Below are 22,341 nucleotides of genomic sequence, written 5' to 3'. Positions count from 1 at the left end.
TGCTGCCCCAGCAGCCCAACCACATTTCTCTGGTCCAGTCAGCCCCCAGGATGAAGGGGTCATGCCTCTTCCTTCCACTGGGATCGCTAAACCTCTTCCCTGCTCTCACCCTCGGCTGATGACTGGGTTCTACGTTTCACTGGGAAAACAGAAGCAGCATTCATAAGCGAGCTCTCCATACTCCGTCCACCAATGACCATGCCCTTGAATCTGGGCTCATCTACTCTGGTTCCCTCTTTCCTGCTGGCACAAAGGAGGCACCCCTAAGTGAGCCCAAGCCAGCCCCAGGCCCACCTCTCCTGTCTAATCAAGGCCACTGACTTCAGCAAGCACCCTCCTTTCTGCATTACCAATTCCCCTCCTTTCCCACGACTATGCAGGCAAGTTGTTATTTATTTCATCCTAAAAAAAAAGCACAGGGCTTCCCTTGTGGCGCAGTGGTTTAGAATCCACCTGCCAATGCAGGGGACACGGGTTTGAGCCCTGGTCAGGGAGATCCCACATGCCACGGAGCAACTAAGCCCACGTGCCACAACTACTGAGCCTGCGCTCTAGAGCACGCGAGCCACAACTACTGAGCATGCATGCTGCAACTACTGAAGCCTGCATGCCTAGAACCTGTGCTCTGCAACAAGAGAAGCCACCGCAATGAGAAGCCCGCACACTGCAACCAAGAGTAGTCCCCGCTCATCACAACTAGAGAAAGCCTGCGCGCAGCAATGAAGACCCAACGCAGCCAAAAAAAAAAAGCACAGAAAAATGTGTGGAAAGATGCATGCCAAGCTCTTACAAAAAAAATAGAGCGTGCCTGGAATCTGGCTTTCTAGATAAATCTTAGCATTCTCCTTGATTACCTGTGTGATCTGACAAAATGCATTCTCTTCCATCAAATTGCTGAAATACAATTTGTGAAGGCCTCCACAGAAAATAAGCCAGAACTGCAAACACATCCCATAGTTCAGTAATAGTCAAAGTGCAGTATTCTCACTGACTTGATAATTTTTACCACTGTGCACTTTGTAATCAACAAATCTGACTGAACTCCACTGAGGACAGTTTATTTTAAAATACTGGATTTTTGCTAAGTAATACAAAGCTACATTTGAAAATTTATCAATAAAAAATTTGAGCGGTTCACAAAGATTGGTCTCTGATCACGTGACTATTGACGTGGATGTCTCTTTACTACACAAATTCTCTCTCTTCCTACTACATAGACCAAGAGTAGTAAGCACTCTAGTATATATGTGGATTAGAACCAATCACACCTCTTAACATAAGCGATTAGAATTACTTGGTTTCTCCCCACCCGATGGGGAGAAACTCCCTAGGCTTAGGATCCAACTGTCTTCAGCACACTCAACAACAAGGCGAGCAGTGTCACGAGAGCCACAACCGAGGGCTAAGGAGTGTCCAGACAACTGGTCAGGACTGCTGCTTTCCAAGGATATGCATATCATCACTGTATTTACCTAACTTGGGTACAAGAATCTTTCTGCCTTTAAGGATTATTTCACGTCGAGTAAGGTATTTGTTGATCTGATGGAGGTGCTAAAGTAACCGAGACAACAGTGAGTTGGGTCATCTGATCTTCCAGCTTGTCTGGGATGTTTGAGGTCACTGTACTGCACCCTTGCCTTCTTTTAGAGTTTTGGTTAATATCAGATAAATCTACTAAATTTATCAAAACTTTAAAAGAATTACAGCAGTTGGAATTTTTTCATTTTAACTTTAAGCCTTGAGAACAATTTCATCTTTCATATGGGTACTGAAAAGGCAGTATCCTACCTTCTAAAGGAAACTAAAAGGTTAAAAAGTAAATCTATCCAGAACCATATTAAAAATCTTAAGCTATGGTAAAGTATAACATAAACTAGATAGAGAAAAGGCCTGCATCCTCCGACCAAAAAGTAGTTTAATAACATACCCTAAGCATACCATTATAGGTCACTCTCAAAAGATAAATTAACCTGAGGCAACACACCTTACTAAGCAATCCCTCTTAATTACATTCGAGGTAGGGTCCATAAGGTGTCTGTCTACACCTTTGAGGATGCTGGAAGGAATAACAAAGCAACGGCCAGAAACGCACAGAACAGTAACACAATGCACAGGGGCTACGTGAACCTACATGAATAGTGAGACTGGTGATGATGGCTACATAATTATAAAGTCAAACAGAATAATTGTTTTAGGATCCTCAGATTTTCACCAAAGAGAAACACAACGGAGCGAAGTTAGCAAAAGCAGAACCAAAGATAGCTTAGGGCCATTCAACGTCACTCCTCCACGTCAAAAAAAATTTCAAATTGAGATAGTTGTCACATAGCATGTATTAGTTCTAGGTGTACAACATAATGACGATGTATGTATATACTGTGAAATGATCACCACGATAAGGCTGGTCACACATAGTTACAAACTTTTCTGTCTTATGATGAGAACTTTTAACATCTACTCTTAGCGGTTTTCAAGTATACAATATTGTTAACCATAGTCGCCATGCTATACATCACATCCTCAGGACTTCTTTATTATGTAACTGGAAGTTTGTACGTTCTGACCACCTTCCAATTTTTATTATGCAAATTTTTAAGCATACAGAAAAATGGGGACAATTGTATAATAAGCACTGAGCCCTGCTATCTGAGTTCAACAAATGCTAACATCTTTGCTATATCTGCTTGCTCTCCTTCTGTCCATCCCCCGCATCTATCCCATCTGAAACTAAGCTGCAGACATTATGAAACTTGGCCCCTACATACTATGGTTTGCATTTTCCAAGAATAAGGATATTCTCTTTATAATCCCAACACCATCATTACACCTAAGACAATTAACACCATTTCCCTAATATATCTAAAACGTAATCAAATCTCCCCAATTGACCCAAAATGTCTTTTACACGAGGGATTTAGAACCAGATTCCATTTAAGGTTCACACACAGACTTTTTAATACAGAACGGTCTCTCTCTCTCCCTCAGGAACACTCTAATCTCTATTACACTTTGGTTATGCCCTCTCTTCCCATCCATCAGAAAAGCATGGTGGAGAGGAGAGAGGACTAAATTTGGGTTAAATTTAAAATTTAGTCCAAGTTCTTATACCATATGAAATATAGACCTTAGAAAAGTTATTTACCTCTCTGGATCTTAAAACGCCTCACTTCTAAAATGAGACAGTTCAACTGGATGATCTTAAGGACAGATCAGACACCCAATAAATGTCTGATTTAATTCAATTAAGCAGTACAGGTATCTCTTACTATCTCAGCTCTTCTTATCTGAATTCTCACTCTCTGCACTAAATGGATGCAGATAAATCTCTTGCTCTCTGGAACTCGGGAATCAATTGTACAGATTTAACTTCCCTCACCTGCGGACACAGGGACAAACAGATTTGCCTATCAAGGGATACCTGGGTTGACCGAGCATCTAGTAGATATAAAACCACTGTGCCGGACATTATGGAGAAAATGAAGGCCAGTGATACGGCCTTGAATCTCAGAATGAATTAAAGGGGATAAGACAGAAGAAGCTACTATTAATTTTAGCTGGACGTATCATGCAGGGGTCCAGGAGAAAGTGGAATTTAAGTAGAACCCTGAGGACTGGGGGCTTAGTGGCGAAAGGTGGCGGAGCTGGGGAAGAACAGCTGACTGTCCTCAACCACATCAAGCCACCCACCCTCACTGAACTACAGTTTCCTCACAGAAATGAAAGCCAATTAATCTTATTGGAAGATCAAACAAGAGCACATGTTGAAAATACTTGAAGTATGTAGTTAATTAGAGAAAGGATATTTCAAGTCAGAGAAGAATGAGAGTAAAGGGGAGGCATCTGGAAGTACCCCTTGTATTTAATTAAGTGGGAGGAATTTGGTGCGACTGAAAAGTACAGGGATACAGTGAAAGAAGGAACCGGAAAAGTTCGAATCACACCCTGCACTCAACATCATGCTTAGGGCCTTGGGGTTTGCTCTACAGATGATGGGCAACCCACTGGCAGTGTTAGTTGAGGGTGACATCATCTGATTTGTAGCTTCAGAAGGTGAATGGCAGCAAACAGAAATACACTGGTGAGAACTCATGGAAGCAGGAGACAAGCTTGGACGTTCTTGGTCTAAATTAATGCCACGGAGGAAAAGGGAAAAGGAGATACGGGAAGCCTTCTGAAATAGAAGTGACATCCTTCCTCGGATATGCCTTTTAAAGGAACATCTGCAGGGCTGAAATTGGGAAAAATGCTTGTAAAATGGTTCTTAACAGTTTCTGTGTTAAAACAACACATGCATCTAACTCAGTTCCACCCAACAGAAAAAGGGGGGAGGTAAGGGTACAAAATTATTGCCAAAGTGATGTGAGATCATTCTTGTTTCTTTTCTATGCCTGGATTTATTTCTGTACCAGTCTTTCGTATGAAACAAAAATAAGACTATATGTTCTCAAAGGAAGTATTGCCTTTACTATTAATTTCTATTTATCCTACAAATATTCTAGGTCCCATTTTAAGTAGAATACTGACTGAATTAAAACATCAATAGTATCGTCCTAAAGCAACCCAAAGATGGGTATTAGAAATGGTGGAAGGATGAAGACTGAACAGGAGTGATGAAGATGGTGGTGAGATGCTGACTGAGAGGAACATACGCCCATGAATGATGGGATGCAGGGCAAAATGAAGTTTAAAAAACACGTACCTGATTTTCTTTAGCAGAAGATTCCAAAAAAGCTGCGTTCCAAGATTCTGCTAACGCTTTCCCTTCTTCATAACTGATCACCCTAATGGAAAAAGAAAATTCTAATTAAAGTACTTTGCTCTTTATTATACAAAACATCTATAATTGATTTATGAGACAGGCTCCACTTTAATCAGTTTTTTTCCTTATGAAGCAGAAGCAGGCTCAGCTCAACATTCTCATCCAGTACGTAATGCAGAGAAGCATTTCCGTTACCCCTGAGCTGGGGAACAGAGCAGACATTGCCTTATGGGGTGGCTACCCCTGCTCCAGCAAGTTCTTACAGTTCGGAGAACAGGACGCCAACACTCCAGCATCTGCAACAATTGATTATTTTGAAGCGAGCTCGGCTATAAGCACCCAAAGATGGTGCAGTCCTGAAAGGGCCCTCCGTGCAGTCCTGCAGGCCAGTGAGCCTCTTCCTCTAGGTGTCAGGCTCCTCCCCTGTTCACTGCTCTAATCCTAATCCCGGTACTCAAAAAACTATTTGTTGAATAAATGACTGCTACCATTGTCTTTTTAGAGTCTGCTTTATGCAAAACCGTAAAAGAATCTAAAGATAATTTTCTACAGTGTTTGCGCTTTTTAAGAGGAAACATTTTCCAAGACAGGTTGAGATTTTTACTGCAGTTTTGCTTCTGTGATGCACAGTCACTACCACATTTCTGAACACAGAAACACAGACATGCTACAGCTAAAAATATTCTTGCTATAAGAATAATTAAAAATGAAACTTCAGTGACTAAATCGTCTTAGACTTGACTTTATAAATCAGTATTTAGAAGCTACATACCTTTCCATATGTAGGTCTTTCTTATTCCCAACCAACATAATAGGTATCCTATTAATACAAGGGGAAAAAAAGCCGAAGTACCCTAGTCAGTGCCCGATTTGATTGTTCAGAAGATACTATTATGAGTATCTAACAAAAGAGATAAACTATTACTACTTACTGTACTTTCCCCACCATATCCAACAGTTTGCCATGGATAACTTTGATCACTTCAAAGCTATAAAACAAAAAGCATAAAATCAGACATCCATTTTAGTGGTGATGTTTTAAAACGTTTGTTATGTAATATTTATAGTGGGAAAAATGGAAAATGTCATAGACTCACCATTTTAATATAAAGTAAACCGAACACAAGGAATTCCTTTATTTTTTCCTACCACTTTTTCACATGTGCGTGTATTCAACACTCAGCAGCCCTTACTGAGAATATTCAAAGTGGAATAGGTGAGATATTTAAATGGGAAAGTCTACAACTGGGCTGATTTAATCTCTGAATAAACATTTGCTGAATGTTGCTTAGCGAGAGGGCCCTAGCAATCAGCCCATGCTCCACACTAATACGGTGAAAACACACAAAAAGTAAATCAATTAATGCATTTCCCATTGCAATCAGCAGAAAAGCTCAGATCATGTTCAGTCACTATCTAGCTAGGCAGCCTGAGGTAAGAAATAACAGAGTTTTCTTACTCCATCAGTGTAAGAGAACACCTAATGGGATAAATTTTTTGCCCTTAACACCCTGTTTGCTCCACAAGACAACCACTAAAAACCATTAAAGTCTAGTTGTTACTACTGCCAATTCCAGCATAATCTCTTAGAAGGATTAATGCCATCTAAGCACAGCAAATAAACTCAAGCAAGCAGAAGTGGGCCTTACCTTTTGATTGATGTAACAGAATACACAAGAATATAACCATTAATATCTATGGAGTATGTCTGAGGAAAGATGGAATATTCATCCTGTGAAAGAAAAAATAATTACATTTGAGTAGCGTAACAAGCAATCTCACATATCACATACATGGTCAAAGAAATCAAAGTGAACAAAAAATGGATTAATCTGTTATTCTAGAGACATAGCCTACACACTCAAGATTTACTTAGGACTGGTTTGGGGGCAATAATATGCTTTAAGCCAATATTGAAAAATGACCCAGGCTATTCTAAGACCTTTTCTTCTCCCTCCCTCCCTCCCTCCCTTTCTCTCTTTCTTTTTGCCATGCAGAATGCAGGATCCTAATTCCCCAACCAGGGATCAAACCCATGTCCCCTGCATTGGGAGCGCAGAGTCCTAACCACTGGACCACCAGGGAAGCCCCTACTCTAAGACTTCTGAGGGACAGCTAACATCTGCTGCAGTTCCTGGGAGAAGAAGATGGAAGGAATGAAAAGACTGGTTCCGTGACCTTGTATCAAGGGAAAAGCACCACCACCTCTCCTTTATGGGCCTCAAAGTCCAGAGTCTCTTAGGCCTCTCAGTAAATTCACAAGTGCTACTAGTTTATTCCATAAATGTGTATTTTCACCTATTTTCTGCACGTGAGTCACGATGGCCTGAGCCCAGCGTGCCAGTCATTAGTGGGTTGCTACCAGCACTTGAAAAAGAGGAAGAGAGAAGAGAAACAAAACACTAGACTCAGGCAGTATATTCAGACTTGTTAGGATCAGAAGAGCTACATACTGAGCAACTTCAGGAATCAGAAAGAAAGGTACACGTTATGAAACAGCCTGTTACTACCAGCTTTACAATGCTTTAAGAAAAACCCTGCTGCTTTAGACACAGAATTATCAAAGACTACAAGAGTGTTTAATGTCAATGCAGCACTCAAGAGTGCCACTGTATGGTACAAACATTTCCTTCTCAGTTGAAATATAATTGTTAATATACCACACATCCCAGGCACTATTATAGAAAAATCACGCAAGCCACCCTTGTATCAAGTAACTGTCTCTGTTAACTCTGCAATTCCATAGCGTGATTATGATGATGACCCTGAGTCACTGCCCTATGTTAAAGTGTCTTAAAAAAAAAATAAAGAAAAGTTTTACTATCAACTCTCTGATATTATAGTCATTAATCACAATAGCATTTCAACATCACAGAGCTTACTACATATGCAAAATAAAACCTTCTTTGATTTCATTAATAGTACAACTTTCATTAAGTTGAATTCATTTTAGTGTTGATGTTGAAAAACAAGTTGTTAATGGAATGAGAGATCTTTTGACCCAGATTAAAAACAAAATTTCAAATGATTTTAGTCACCAGCTCAGGTACAGCAGACCCAAAGTACAAATTACCTTTTTCCTGAAGTGAAGATGTGGGAAAAAAGAAAAGGATAATCATATTCAAGAAGTACAGTGTAAAAAATATAAAGTGTACCAGAGGAAAAAGACCCTCAGCTTTAAAGCAACCAAAAAGGACAAAATTCCTAGTAATAAGCCTAAGAAAATAAAAGTATACGATCCATCTGAAGAAAATCTTAAAATACGCCCAAGAGATAAGAGTTAAATCAGCGGAAGAGTGTGCCATGGTCTTCAGCAAGAATATGTAGAATCAGAAGGGTATCCACTAATTAATCCTAAATTAATATACAAATGTAACATAATCCCGATAAAAAGTATACTTCCGGAGAAAGAAGAGCAACTGCAGAGGCAGGTGGGTGGAAACCATAAAGCTACGGTAATTAAAATAGTGCAATACTAGCTCATGAACGGAGCAGACAGGGAAATCTACAAAGACCCAAACAGTCATGGGAAGTAGGTATATGATAATACTGGCATTTCAAACCAGTAAGGATAAAAAGTAACCCTCAACAAAATGTATAGGGAACAAATGCAGAGCCATCTGGGGGGAAATGGCTAAGTTGGATCTCTACCTCAAACCTTAGCAAAAATGTATTCCAGAGGAATAAAAGATCTGAAGATGAAAACTGAAACTAGGTACATAGTGGATGGGAGAATTTTAAAAAACCAGTATTGGTTTAAAAGAGATTAATAAATTCAACCATATGAAAATGAAGACGTTCTTCATGGCTGAAAACCTCCCAAACAAAAAACATAAACAAAAGACGGACTGAAAATAAAACAGAACCCTGCAGCTAGTTTTCTTTTTTTAAGGTATATCTATTTATTTTTTTAGCTGTGTCGGGTCTTAGTTGTGGCACATGGGATCTTTCGTCGTGGTGCGCAGGCTTCTCTCTAGTTGTGGCGTGTGGGTTTTCTCTCTCTAGTTGTGGTGCACGGGCTCTGTAGTTTGCAGCATGCGGGTTCTCTAGTTGAGGCACGTGGGCTCAGTAGTTGCGGTGTGCAGGCTTAGCTGCCTCGCAGATGTGGGATCTTAGTTCCCCGACCAGGGATTGAACCCACGTCCCCTGCATTGGAAGGTGGATTCTTTACCACTGGAACGTCAGGGAAGTTCCGTAGCTAATTTTCTAGTGCTAATTTTCTTCACACATTAAGTGATCTTTCAACTCAACAAGCAAAGACCATCCTCCCAATAGACAAGGGTGAAGTACATGAATAGACAGGATAATGTGAAGAAAGGAAATATAATACAAATGCCCTCAAACACAGGAAAATATGATCAAATTCCTTCATAAGAAGAAAAACACGACACTGAGATACTATTTTTTCACCCAGCAGATTGGCAAATATCAAAAAATGTGGTAACCCGTCGTGTTGGCGAGGGTGTAGGGAAACAGGCACGCCTATTCACTGCTGCCAAGAATGTGACCCTATGGTCCAGCAATCCCACACCCAGGACATTTTCTTACATACATACCATCCTTCTAAAGTAACACAAGATACTGGCTGTGGCACTGCTGGTGGTGGCATGACTGGAAACAACCTAACTGCTGATCAATAGTTAAATTACGATGTATCCAAACAATGGGACATTATGCAGCCATGGGGGGAAGAAAAGAGCCCGTATACACTGATACGGAATAATTTCCAAGATGGAGATATAGAGACATGCTACTTTTTGTGTAGAAAAGAAAAAAACAGTTTAAAACTATATTTGCACGTTCACATATAAAACAGCTTGGAAGCATTTACTAGAAACTGATAATGGGTTACTGTTGGCGGAGTGAAGCTAAGATAGCTACAGTGGAAAGATTTAATTTTGACTATTTACCTTTTTGTGTTATTTTATTTCTATAACATGTACATGTATTATTATTATTTTTTAAATGAATTTAAAACTTTTTTTAAAAGGGAGTTTGACATTAAAATTGACTGTCTCTGAGCCACTTGTCACTGAGTTTACTTAAATTAGGTCAAAACAAAATATTTCAAGCAAACTAAAAATAATCCACTCACTCTGTTCATTATCATCCCTAGCTGGGCAATTAAAGCAGCTGTATAAAATAAACTGCTAAATGAACAATACTTGCTATCATAATCATTTTTCCTTGCTACCAGCAGTCTCAACCCCATGATATGAATCCGATTTAAAAACAGTTCTTAGAGCAGTAAATATAAGTGTTATCTCATCCAATTTCTACAGAACGAGGGCAGGACTGTGGCATAAGGAAATACCACCCCTGTTGCACCATCGTGAATTGTAAATACCAGCATAACCTTTTACGGTCTCCCAACTGTGAATATAGCCTTTTGGAACTATTAGCTGCAATGAGAACAAATTATTCAAAGTAGCTAAATCTGAACATATTTTGTGCAGAAATTCTCTAAATATTCTTAGCCAGCAGTAACAAAGCCCAAAAGAGCAAGACAGCAGAGCCAGGAATTAACCTATGCTCTTCGCATACTCCCACTGTACACTCATTCCCTGAGAGCTCTGATCCTTTTGGGGTCGTTCTTTATATTACTCTATCATTAAAACAGTTAAAGGCGTGTGATGTCCAAGTGTATGTACATTTATGCTTTAGAGCAAAACAGACTCTCTGAGGAACACACATTCTATTTTCATAAGGAGAGTCAATATAAAGAATTTTCTCTCCAGAGAAATGTTTTCGAGGACATAGCTCTCCTCCAAGTATAAGAGATTCCTGCACGACTCCCACTCACACTGTGAACCTCAACTGAGTTTCCATACTAGGCCCCCGCTCTAGCCTCAGAGGCATCAAAGAACTACACGTAAGGATCACGTTCTCTTAAAGCTCATAAATCACCTCTAAAACATAACAATCCTGTGAAGGCAGGCACCACAGTTATCACCATTATACAGATGAAACCTATGAGGCACAGAAAAGTTTGTTACTTTTCTCAAGGTCAATGAGTTAGTAAGAAAACCTAGGATTCAAATCCAGGCAGTGTGACTGCAGAGCCCATGCTCCGAACAACTACGAAATACTGATTCTCCTTCTGGCCTATTATAAAATGAATTGCTATAGTTACGTCACATGAAAGTGATTTATCAATCTGCATCCTTACCCTTACTTTCCACGAGCTTAATGAAAATTCAAAACTAAGATATAAAAGCAAACCGAAATCTTTTTTTTTTTGGCTGTGTTGGGTCTTCATTGCTGCATGCGGGTTTTCTCTAGTTGCGGCGAGTGGGGGCTATTCTTCATTGCAGTGCATGGGCTCTAGGCGCGCGGGCTTAGTAGTGAGCGCGGGCTCACACGGGCTTAGCTGCTCTGCGACATGTGGAATCTTCCTGGACCAGGGATCGAACCCGTGTCCCCTGCATTGGCAGGAGTATTCTTTTTTTTTAATGGATTTTAAAAAATTGTTATATACATACATACATACATTTATGGCTGTGTTGGGTCTTCGTTACTGCGCGTGGGCTTTCTCTAGTTGCGGCAAGCAGGGCTACTCTTCATTGCGGTACGCAGGCTTCTCACTGCGGTGGCTTCTCTTTGTTGAGGAGCACGGGCTCTAGGCGTGTGGGTTTCAGTAGTTGCGGCACGCAGGCTCAGTAGTTGTGGCGCACAGGCTCAGTAGTTGTGGCGCACGGGCTTAGTTGCTCTGTGGTGTGTGGGATCTTCCCGGAACAGGGCTCGAACCCGTGTCCCCTGCACTGGCAGGAGGATTCCTAACTGCTGTGCCACCAGGGAAGTCCCAAACCGAAATCTTGATAGTGTCAGACTCCCATATTTCTTCAGCCAGGACACTCTCAGCTTATACCTGTTGTCCCAGCCTGTTACCAGTGTTCCCCCTTCACTCTTAGAAGTGTTTTGTTTTAGGTAATAAATTACACAATTGCCTGAACTATTATAAAAAATACCAACACTAAGAATCCAGCACAAGGTCCTACCCCAGACGCTCTTCGTACACTAACTTCTAAGATAAGCTGCGTCCTCTAAGTCGTCAGTCGCTAATGGAGACTTCTGTCATTTCCCTTGTTCCAACAGGCTCCCATTCTATCAATAGGCAGGTACCCCGTAGAGTAAAAGCCTAGGATGGCTCTGCTCCAAGAAAACCACCATGAGGTCTGAAGACGAAAGCCCAGCACATCCACTGCGGATGTTGAGTGAATGACTTATCTTATAGCTCTCTGACATACACATTTCTGACTTATTTTATTTGAAACTTCCAGAATGGAAACTCCAGGGTTCCTCCAGTGCTAAAACGACCCAATACAGCTATTTTCTTGCTTCACTAGGGGGGCTTACACTTTCCTTCTATGTTCACTTCAAAATATAAAGCAGAGGGAGTTCATTCCAAACCTGCAAGACAGGCCACATCTTTCTAGGTCTATGCCAGTTTCCCCAGGTTCCAGAAAAAAGCCTCCATTTAACACGGCAGACCAGTCTTCCCTACACTCACCCTCCTGCTAGTCTGATCCTTTGTCGGTTATAAGATGCAAGGGGACATCCCAGCTTCTTTACATGCCCCACCCTCCAGTCAACAGTAATAAATTCAGCCGAACAAAATGGTTTCCAGGAAAAGCAGGACTGGGTGACATGGAAGGGGAAGGTGCACTGTCACAAGGGTTCTCTTGGCTCCCTTCAAGTTCTCTTAATTTCTTTCACCCTTTGCTTCCAATCGATTCCTCTGGCGATCCAGTCGCCACATCACTGCCACATTAACCTGTGCATACCTCTTTTGGGGGTTACTCACCTTTGCCAGTTACTGTCTAGCAAATCAGACCGACATTCTTTAATCTTGTAATCATATAATAGATCCAATACAACCAGCTCATTTCTGCCCTATGCCTTTCCCAGGCCCTTTCCCTAGAAAAGATCAACTTCTCTTCTTAACGTAGGAAGATACATACTACAAAGGGAGGAAAAGGGCTAATGTGATTCTCTGATACAGAATCAACCTTTAGAAAATAGAGAACTACTAACTTTTAATAAAAATAAACCTTCAGAATGTTATGATGAATATATTTAAAACAATTCTACAGTAGAAAAACAAGTTAATTATTTGAAAAACTTCTGTAAGTATCTTAGAAAAGACGAAGTAGACAGCCTGTTAATATGCAAGCACGCATGCATCACGAGGGGTTTCCTTGGCGGCGCCGTGTTTAAGCTTCGGCAGCAGGGCCGGCACCGCCGGGCGCGCTGTGCGGGATTCCGGCACACTTACCTGCCCAGCTGTGTCTACAAGTTGAAGATGATATTCTTGTCCATTTACTGTGATCAATTTTGTGAAAGCTACAGTGAAAAAGGAGTTAAATATTAGCTAGAAAAACATGAACTTGGGATCACTGAAGCTCAAACAATGACAACCAATTAAGCAGAGTCCTTAGTAATCTCATAGAAAGATCCCACGAAACAAAAAAGAATATCTGAGTTTATAGACTGTTCCCTACTTCCATTATTTTACTAAGCAACGCTGACTGCCTAAAACCAATGTTGGGTAAACCTTGAACCTTTTCCAAAGAAACAAAGTAGGCAACGCTTCGAATCTTGTAAAAGTGATCTGAATGCTCTAGCTGTGGACAGTCTTTTCCTCTTGTGAAAAAGTGAAATACATTACATAAAGTCTGAGTTCTAGAATGAACCAAAAGCACACAACTTGTCATTAATTTATAGCAAGTCTGGTGCCACAGTACGAAGAGCTGATACTAACTGAACTGCTAAGGACTTTCAGTACCTAGAAAATCAGCAATTTTATTGAGAGGACAGCAACAGAACATGTTCCGTGTGAAGCCATCATCTCCACTTAGCTGAAAGATGCAAGCAATTTGTCACAACAACCTTTCCCTATCTGGGGGGAAATCAAACTCAAATAACTTGGGGAAAATTCGCAATTCTAAGGAGACAGACTTCAAACAAATGGAGAGGAAAGAACTATTAATAGTAACAGGATATTAAAAAGTAACCATCTGGAACCCTGATAACGAAATGGAACAGATTTCTTCCGTACACCCCGTCCCAGCCATCTTGACTCACAATGAGTCTTCAAATCTCCTGACTGGAGCCGGGCAACAGAATCTATCCCTTGAACAGCTACAGCTGAGAGAGGACCCACTTTTGCCCACTTTGTCCCACAGACAAAAGAGAAAGCAAAAAGAGACAGATGAAAATCAGGAGAGAAAACCGTTAACAAGGAGGAGAGAGCAATCTTATCTGAATGATGAATTCCACTGGGAGAGAAAGGATGGCTGAAAGAGAAGCAATAATCAAAGATACTCATAGTAGCACCATACTTTTCTGGTGCGGGCAGGGCTGCTAGAATCAGGGGAGTGAAAATTACAGACCAGACTACTCAAGCCAATTGCCACACTTTATATCATTCTTGTGCCCTTTCTGAAAATTATCACTTTAATGAAATAGTCAAACTAGATGAAAACTGAATCAGAATATAACAAGATAGGGAGTACCCAATATAAACTGTTTTCATCATTTCTAAGAAAAAAATTCTATTGGAATTTTTTTTTCCCCCACGTTGTAACCTCTCTGAATTTGGGATGCCCAACGACACCTCAGTCAGGTAAGATCAGAGGTGCGTCTTAGACTCGATGAAAATTCTGTAAGGAACGCTGGTGAGCAACAAACCTGTAACCTTCAATTAGCACTAAGTAGTTGTGGTTGTGAAGGATAATGGAATTATTGTGAAAGCATTATTGAAACAAAACATTCATTCATTCACGAACTATTTTTTGAGTGCCCATGATCACCACCAGCATCGTTCCAGGTGCTCGAGACACTGCAGAGTCTCTGGCCTCGGTGAGCTGACATCCCAGTAAAAGGAGGAGGAAGCAGACAGAGAGGCAAACGAGACACACACACAGTCAGGTGTCTTCTCTGTGAGAAGCATCCAGGCAGAGCCTAAACTGCAAGTGAAGAAGTAAGAAAGGCAAGAAAAAGTGAGAAGGCAAAGCAGCTGAGCCTGTGAGAGAACAGCTGGAGACGAGGCAGGAGACGTTATTAGGACACGGTGAGGACCGCAGGTTTTTATTCAGAATGTGACGGGAAAACCAAGGGTTTTGAGCAGGGAGTAACCTGGTCTGATTTATATTTTAGAAAGATCACTCTGGCTATGCTGTGAATAAATGAAACGGACAAAAATGGATACGGAACATCAGCAGGAGCCCACAGTATAGTGGCTACACAGACTATCGTGAACAAAGGATGACGGTGGCCTGGACTAGAGGGACGGAGATGGAGGTGTGAGAAACGGTGGATTCTGGATGTACTGCACAGGTAGAACCAAAAGGATTTTCCGATTGACTGGAAGTAGGTGTGAGAGAACAGAGATCAGGATGACTCCAAAGTCTTTGGCCTGAGCAAACGCACGATTTACCATCTATCAACAGAGGGAAAGCCTGGAGGTGCAGCACAGGGGGAGGGGAGAGAGAGGGAGCAGGGCCTGGGTTTAGGTAGGTTCAGTTGGAAAGCCCACGAAATACCAGCTCAGGGGAGAGGAGAGGCTGGGGGCCATGGTGAGCCCAGCAAGTTCTTGGAGAGCGAGGATCACAAGAAAGCAAGTTCAGTGAGAGCCAGAGGGGCACCTGTGATGCCGGGTCAGAAAAACAACAAAAATTCAGCCAAGGAGGCTGGGGGAGTACTGGCTAGTGAGGGAAGAGACATACAAGAAATAAGATATTAATAAACGTTTTAGTATTTCGTTGCCTTTAAAAAGGATGTAAATCCTCCTACACACGGCAGTGAAATGAAATTGAAGACCTTCCATCTGCCACAGGAAAACTGCCTCTTCTTGTTACTATAGAAAAAAGTGAAGTGTAATGAGAGGTACGTCTGTCAGTTCCATAAACCAGGAACAGATTCTCCTACGCCCTCCTTGTGTAGAAAGGCAAAGCTGGCTCTCTCCTGGTATCACTTTCCTCTCTCCCTCCCTTTTTCAATCACTGGAGAAATTAATCCAATTTCCAACCTAAAACCCTGAGACTGCCCTAAGCAGACTAATAGCCACTTACTAGTTAAACCTACTAATAAGCAAGGTAATAAGAGATTTCTAAAACTGGATATTCACAAAGTAAGATTTGTATTACCAAAGTGTATTGAGAACTCCTAATTCATATCCTACTGAGAAGTCTACCCACCACGCAATGCTTGATAATGCTGCAAAACTCCTAATGAGAATTCCCCAACTTTCTGAGAGCAGCTCTATTAATTCATCAACAGGGCTACCTTGAGATGGCAGAAACTGTGACCTACTATTTTTTCCTTTAAATTATAAACCATCATTAGTTAAATTTCATCATATCAATTTAGTTTGCATGAGTTGTGAGATTATTACTACAGTATATAAAAAAGCTACATCTGCATAGCAGTATTTGGTCTAGAAATTTCCCCAAACTAGAAAATATTATTATGGTTTCATTGATATTATTCTCCTATACCGCTATGTTAAAAGAAGATGACATAGTCGCAGCATTTTTGCTTTTGCAGTGATACTCCACAGAGACGTGTTACTACTGAACGTTTGATAGAAAGCACCTGTTCTATATTATAAAGTTAAGTGTAAAAAGAATCCCCAGATTTACAGAGTACTGTGTTTTTTAAAACCATAAAACTACCCATTCATTTATGTTGCTAGCAATGAGTTTATGATAACTATTCCCTTTCTCATTCCTTGTTATCTCTGAACAATGTTTTTCTACTAAATCATGGGGGAAAGGGTGGAGGAAGGATTTCTGCCCTGTGTTAGATGGTCAGAAGCCTGGTAAATGGAATGTGATGTCTGTATATGTCTCATGAACTTTTAAGGGATTCACATACCCTTGACAGTCATTTCTGCTCTTGCCTAAAGATTTAATAAATACTGTTAATTCATTCTTTACTATTTAACAGTAAGTGTTAGACAGGTAAACATTAAAATCATGATTCAAGTTGATGCTCACAGCCTTCAAAGTAGGGTCATATCATTATGTTTTTGAGATACTATCAAGGTAAGAAAGTTGTACTTTCACTGGGCCAATTCCTTACATATAAAGAAAATGCATTTATATTCAACTCCATGACTCTCCTTCCAACTCAATTTTAAATAGCACAAAGATACAACAATTGTAAGAACCACTTTTATGGGCAGAGCTTACCACGAAAGCTATCTTCTACTGTTCTATGACTAAAATTCCCAAATGAACCTTATCTCTTTAAGGACACAAAATTAAAAATTGCTACATACAGCAAATATTAAGGGCAAGATCACGGCTTTCTTCTGTTCTTATCGCAGTGGCGGACAACCGAACCTGTTCAGGTAGCATTAAAATGAGTCTGCCCCGCACACCGGCAGACCACCACGTGCCAGCTAACGAATCAACACCGCATGAGGGCAGGACTCCTCCCCCCGAGAGCGGCAGGGCTTACTTCAAACTCTTTTCCCAGAGTTAGCTTAGCAACCAACAGCTTTCCTCCCCTGCCACCAGCACACCAGGACACAAAGGACAGCTGAATATTTTAAGCCAGAAGCTGGCAAACTCTTCCAGAAAAGGGCCAGACAGTAACTATTTTAAGGCTTTGTGGGCCATATGGTCTCTGCGGCAACTACTCAACAGCTCTGCTACGGTAGAGCAAAGACAGCCATAGACAGTATAGTGTAAGGGAACAAGCAGGGCCGTGTTCTGATAAAACTCTAGGGTGCTGAAATCTAAAATTCACTGAACACTCACATGTCACAAACATTATTCCTTTTCAAATATTAAAAATGTAAAAACCATTCTTTGCTCATGGGCTGTACAAAAAGGCAGTGGGGCCTTTGTGACCTGCAGGCCATAGTTTGTCCACCCCCCTGTTGTAAGCTTCTTCTTAAGTCTCTCTCTTGCAAGCTTTGGGCAGGTGAAGTCTGTGAATCTAGCTGTTAAAGTCCATGAACCTGGCTGTTAAGTCGGCTTCATGTCTAACATGCCAATCAGGGTTTGATGAATCCCACGTTTAAATCTATGTGCTCCTGGTGATAAATCCTAGGTAAGTTCTGGTGCCCAGAAACTAAGAAGACTGGTTCCAGGGCCTACCTAGGGTTCTAAGATAGCACAAAACAAGACCAGCTTCCCTGGATGGAAGTGTTTCAGGTTCTCTTCCATGATCCCTAGAATCAAGACTTGTGTCATAGTCCTAGAATCCTTCAGGAAGATTCTGAAACCATGGGCTGAAACTAGACAGGGTAAAGGCTGTGACTGGTTCTGGTCTTGGGTGCTTTCTTCTGCACATGGCCTGAAATGCCAGTAGGCTTTGGGGCCAACTTCTCAGAAAATGCTGCGAGGGCTCTCTCCAATCCCCGACAGCTCTTTTCTCCACAGCCTCCTCTCATGTCTTTAGAGCTAGAAGGGGTTGGGGGACTAGCACTTCTACAAGAGTAAGGTACAGAGGATCTGGAGTGTGTTCATCCTTTCTTTTTAAGCTTGGAATCCCTAAGAAGGGCTACTGTTGAGAAGGGAAAAAAAAAAAAATTCTGCTCTCTACTTGTTTTCTTAAAGCAGCATCTCTAATATGAGGTTCCAATGTAAAAATGGATTCCTATGGAGATGAATAACAATTTCTAGACGGTGGGACCCAGACACTGAATAAAATTCATTCAGTGTAAAGTGGGTAAAGCTTTTGGAAGCTTTTTTGGGCCCCCAGTTGGAGATCTATAGGTTTAACTGAATACCCCCTGCAATCAAAGCCTCCAGGCATACACAGTGGCTGTTTGTAGGCAAAAAGCAGGCTTCTCAGTTTATAAATCCTTGAAAACAATACTTACTGTTTTCTATGGTTGGATCGTAGGAATCAACAAATTGGCCTTCAACAAACTGAATCGTCAATGAGGATTTCCCTATAAAAGAGAGCAACAGCTGAGTACGCACTGGCATATTAAGGTAAAAAAACTTTAATTCTACTATTTTACCAAGAAATACTCTAAATGGAAATAAATTCCATATATACTACAGGAATTTAAGCAATTACACTATTATGAATTACACATGTCTGTGACATTAACAAACAGTACTGACCAGTACGCATATCATAGTTTGTCAAAAGTAAACAAACTCTTAAATAAGGTTTAAGCTAATTTCCTCTGGTGTCCCTGAAATATGGCTATTAATTTTGAATTCAAAATTAATAAAGCATGATCAGTTTCTTTCGGCTCTTCACTTATGGCTGTTATAAGTGTTACCAAGTAGTTTTTAAAGAGGATAATCTGAAAGTATGTGATAAAAGTCGGTTTTTAAAACTTCTTCAAGGTAGAAATTCTCTCTCAATCATTCAGTATTGAAGGCCTCACAATGTCTGGCACACAGAAGACAATAAAGAAATGCTCTGACTTCACAAAATCACCAGTAATAGTTGAGCCTGTATGTTAACAAATCAAGAATCAGAGCCCCAAGTTCTCACCCTCCTGTTGTCAGTAAATTTCTGGTGGAGGACTTTAGAAGAGGATACCCTGTGAAGAAACACTGCAAGAACACAGGCCACATTACGGCCATCCCTCCCCTCAGACACCAAAATCCGAGGATACTCAAGTCCCTTACATAAAACGGTGTAGTATTAATGAACTTATTTACAAAACAGAAACAGACTCACAGACACAGAAAACAAATTTATGGTTACCAAAGGGGGAAGGTGGGGGGAGGGATAAATTAGGAGCTTGGGATCAGCAGATATATACTGCTAAACAGATAAACAACAAGGACCCATTGTATAGCACAGAGAACTACAATCAATATCCTGTAATAAACCATAATGGGAAAGAATATGAAAAATAATATATATGCATAACTGAATCACTTTGCTGTACACTTGAAACTAACACAAGGTTGTAAATCAACTATACCACAAAAAAAAAAGGCGTAGTATTTGCATACAACCTAGCACATTTTCCCACATACTCCTGAATCTCTAGATCACTTATAATACCCAATAGTACAATGTAAATGCCATGTAAACAGCTGCCAGCGTGCAATAAATTCAAGTTCTGCATTTTGGAGCTTTCTGCCCCCCGCCCACCATATTTTCCATCCAAGGTTGGTTGACCCCCAGATGTGGGGTGAATACGAAGGGCAGACTGATTTTATCAGCAGGAAATAGGAAGTGGTCCCTCCCTAATTTCACCCCAAACCCTTCCTTCTCTCACGCGTCCTCAGATCATTATTAAGCACACACTCTACATGCTCGCCATATCTCACGGAACTTCCATCTCAAAGGAGGCGCAGGGAGAACCAAGGAGAGAGGTTTGGTAAAACCAGTTTTACGCTCCTGGGGTTTGGGTTGGGGCTGTCCTCCTCCAGACCACGGAGAGGTGCGGTCCACAGGGCGCACAGTGTTTTCACACCAAGGGCAGTCCCCATACACTCAAATTAACTAATACGCGAGCTTATAAGTAGGGGCTGCGGGGAGACAACGAGAAAGCCCCAAGTTGGCAGGACTGCCCGCTCCTCGTGAGCAGCTAAGCACCGTCAGAGCGTCTCCAGAATGACGAACAACTGAAATCCTTCTCTACAAAGCAGCCTACAAGAGCTTTTGAAAATTAAATGTTACTTCCCTGCTTAAAATCCTCACCGCCATCAGAATAACCCCCAGCTCCTAACCCTGCCCACAATCCCGGGCTCTCCCCGCGGGTGCCCTGCTCTGCCCCCTTCCCTACCTCATCTGCTGCCCTCCCTCCTCCTCCCAGGCCCTCCCAGGCTCCAGTCACATCCTTCTATCCCTGCCAAGTTCCTGCCCGCCTTTGTGCCTTTGTCCCGGCCACCCCCCATCTCTGAATGTACAGGCTCCCTTTTATCGTTATTCTGGCCTCCGCTCAAACGTCCCTTCTCCGAGACCGCCCAACCGAAGGTGGCGCCAGCTCCCTCACAGTCACTCTCTCACAGCCGCCTTGTTTTATTTCTTTTTAGTGCTTAAAGTTATCTGAAATTCTCTTTCACTAATTAGTCTACCAAGACCAGTGCAGTGCCCAACACACTGTAGACATGTGGGCTCAGACCTCCGAAGGGCACACTCAGATACTACAGAAGGTGTCAATTTATACACATGACTAGGAAACACAGTTCTAGTCTGTGCTGGTGTTCAAGCACGGGCCTGCCTGTGACATAGGGATACAGTGGTAGTCCAGGAACGCCACACACTTCAAACGGATTGTGCTCAAAAGGAACCATGTTATATAAGCTAGCCCATAAAGGAGCATTTAGCTCAAAATACAGCAAAGCTATTTTATGTAATGAAAGCAGCAAGGGAAAAAACCCTCTTTTGTAAGTTAGCAAAACTGAAAAATTTTAGAAAGAAAATAAACTTCTTTAGAGCCTTTGAAGAATTAAAAACAAAAGGAATTTAAAATGATTTTTAAAACTTTTAAAAAGCAGAACTGGATTAAAAATACTGAAAAGAAAGAGGGTGTGATATACATACTAAGTTCCCCCAAAGAGGAGGGAAACCAGTAGGAAACACTGGATTAGACGGTAACAAACCATTATGTACTGGCACCAGCTAAGTCTCAACAGCCTTACTTGCAGGGGTGAGGGGAGGGGGAGAATAGCCTCAGGACTGGTCAGGTGAAATTTCAGAAGCCACAACCAAAAGCAAGTTACACACAGTAAACAAGACGGCATGAGATAAAGTGCAAAGATGGAGTTATAGATAACGACTGGACCACACTTAAAAATACAATTATTGGCACATATCCCAAGAAGAGCTCCTCATTTGTACCTTTATAAAGGGCATAAATTATTTGACAGGCTAAATGGACATTTAACTTGAAAACACAAGTAATTATTCTGGCAAAAGCAGACAATGTAGTTCAACCCAAATCACAATGCAGGTTGACAGCAAACTATCACCTTCACAAGTAACTGGGACACAAGATTTAAAACTGCAGTTCCTCAGGGGGCAAGCTGGACTTCCCAATCAGATTGGTCCTCGGAAAAAGGGATTATTCATCAGCAGAAGCAGGACTGAAGAAGAGCTAGGTCTCCCTTGGGTCTCCCATCCTTGGACTCCCCCCTAAGGGAGATCATTAATTACTTAAATTAAGAAGGGACAGGGAGGCTACATTTGCAGACTTGACACAGTGGTTCTCTACGGTTTCCATTAAAAAGTAGAATTATATAGAAGACAACTAGTGCTGAAATCTTTACAAGTCAGCACTAAATGATAATTATTCTTAGTAAATAAAGCCCACTGCTCATAGTGTTCTCAGTCCTGGTTCTAGTAATTTCTGGCTTTCAGAGACGTCCTTACCATCCTCATCCTCCAAAGCAGCAATTTGGCTCTTTGATCAAGTTTCGCAAGCAGTTTGCTTGCAGCAGCTACTAAAGACTTTGTTGATCTACAGCAAATTATGTTCTTTACTTGAGCACCTTTAAAATTTTCCCCTCATAATAAGTTCATACATTTATTTGGCTTTTGTCCTTATCAAATTCAGATTCTGAAACACTAGTTATTTCCTGAAGATGTTTCAACAATGATCATGCTCTCGAAAGGTGCATTAATTTGTACAGTCTGAAGAGAATCCC

The 22,341-nt window shown here is 41.2% G+C and overlaps 1 protein-coding gene across 4 annotated transcripts in view; it reads right to left on the bottom strand.

Moving 5' to 3' along the window:
• Positions 1 to 22,341, bottom strand: part of RHEB (Ras homolog, mTORC1 binding) — a 47,426-nt gene that overhangs the window by 1,488 nt on the left and 23,597 nt on the right. For 2 of the 4 annotated variants that reach the window (XM_060156325.1, XM_060156326.1), the window contains exons 2-7: positions 18,597 to 18,668; positions 13,035 to 13,102; positions 6,409 to 6,491; positions 5,692 to 5,748; positions 5,532 to 5,579; positions 4,700 to 4,781 (exon numbers count right to left, since the gene is read on the bottom strand). In XM_060156325.1, coding sequence (XP_060012308.1) covers positions 4,700 to 4,781; positions 5,532 to 5,579; positions 5,692 to 5,748; positions 6,409 to 6,491; positions 13,035 to 13,102; positions 18,597 to 18,668 — 410 coding nt within the window. Of the gene's footprint in view, positions 1 to 3,841; positions 4,229 to 4,699; positions 4,782 to 5,531; positions 5,580 to 5,691; positions 5,749 to 6,408; positions 6,492 to 13,034; positions 13,103 to 18,596; positions 18,669 to 22,341 lie in introns of those variants that run through there. The other 2 variants (XM_060156323.1, XM_060156324.1) reach the window with 2 other exon arrangements.

Source organism: Lagenorhynchus albirostris, chromosome 8 (genome assembly GCF_949774975.1).
Source record: "Lagenorhynchus albirostris chromosome 8, mLagAlb1.1, whole genome shotgun sequence".
Classification (NCBI taxonomy): domain Eukaryota; kingdom Metazoa; phylum Chordata; class Mammalia; order Artiodactyla; family Delphinidae; genus Lagenorhynchus; species Lagenorhynchus albirostris.
The sequence above is the reverse complement of the archived record's forward strand: the minus strand, read 5'-3'. Positions and strand labels throughout refer to the sequence as shown.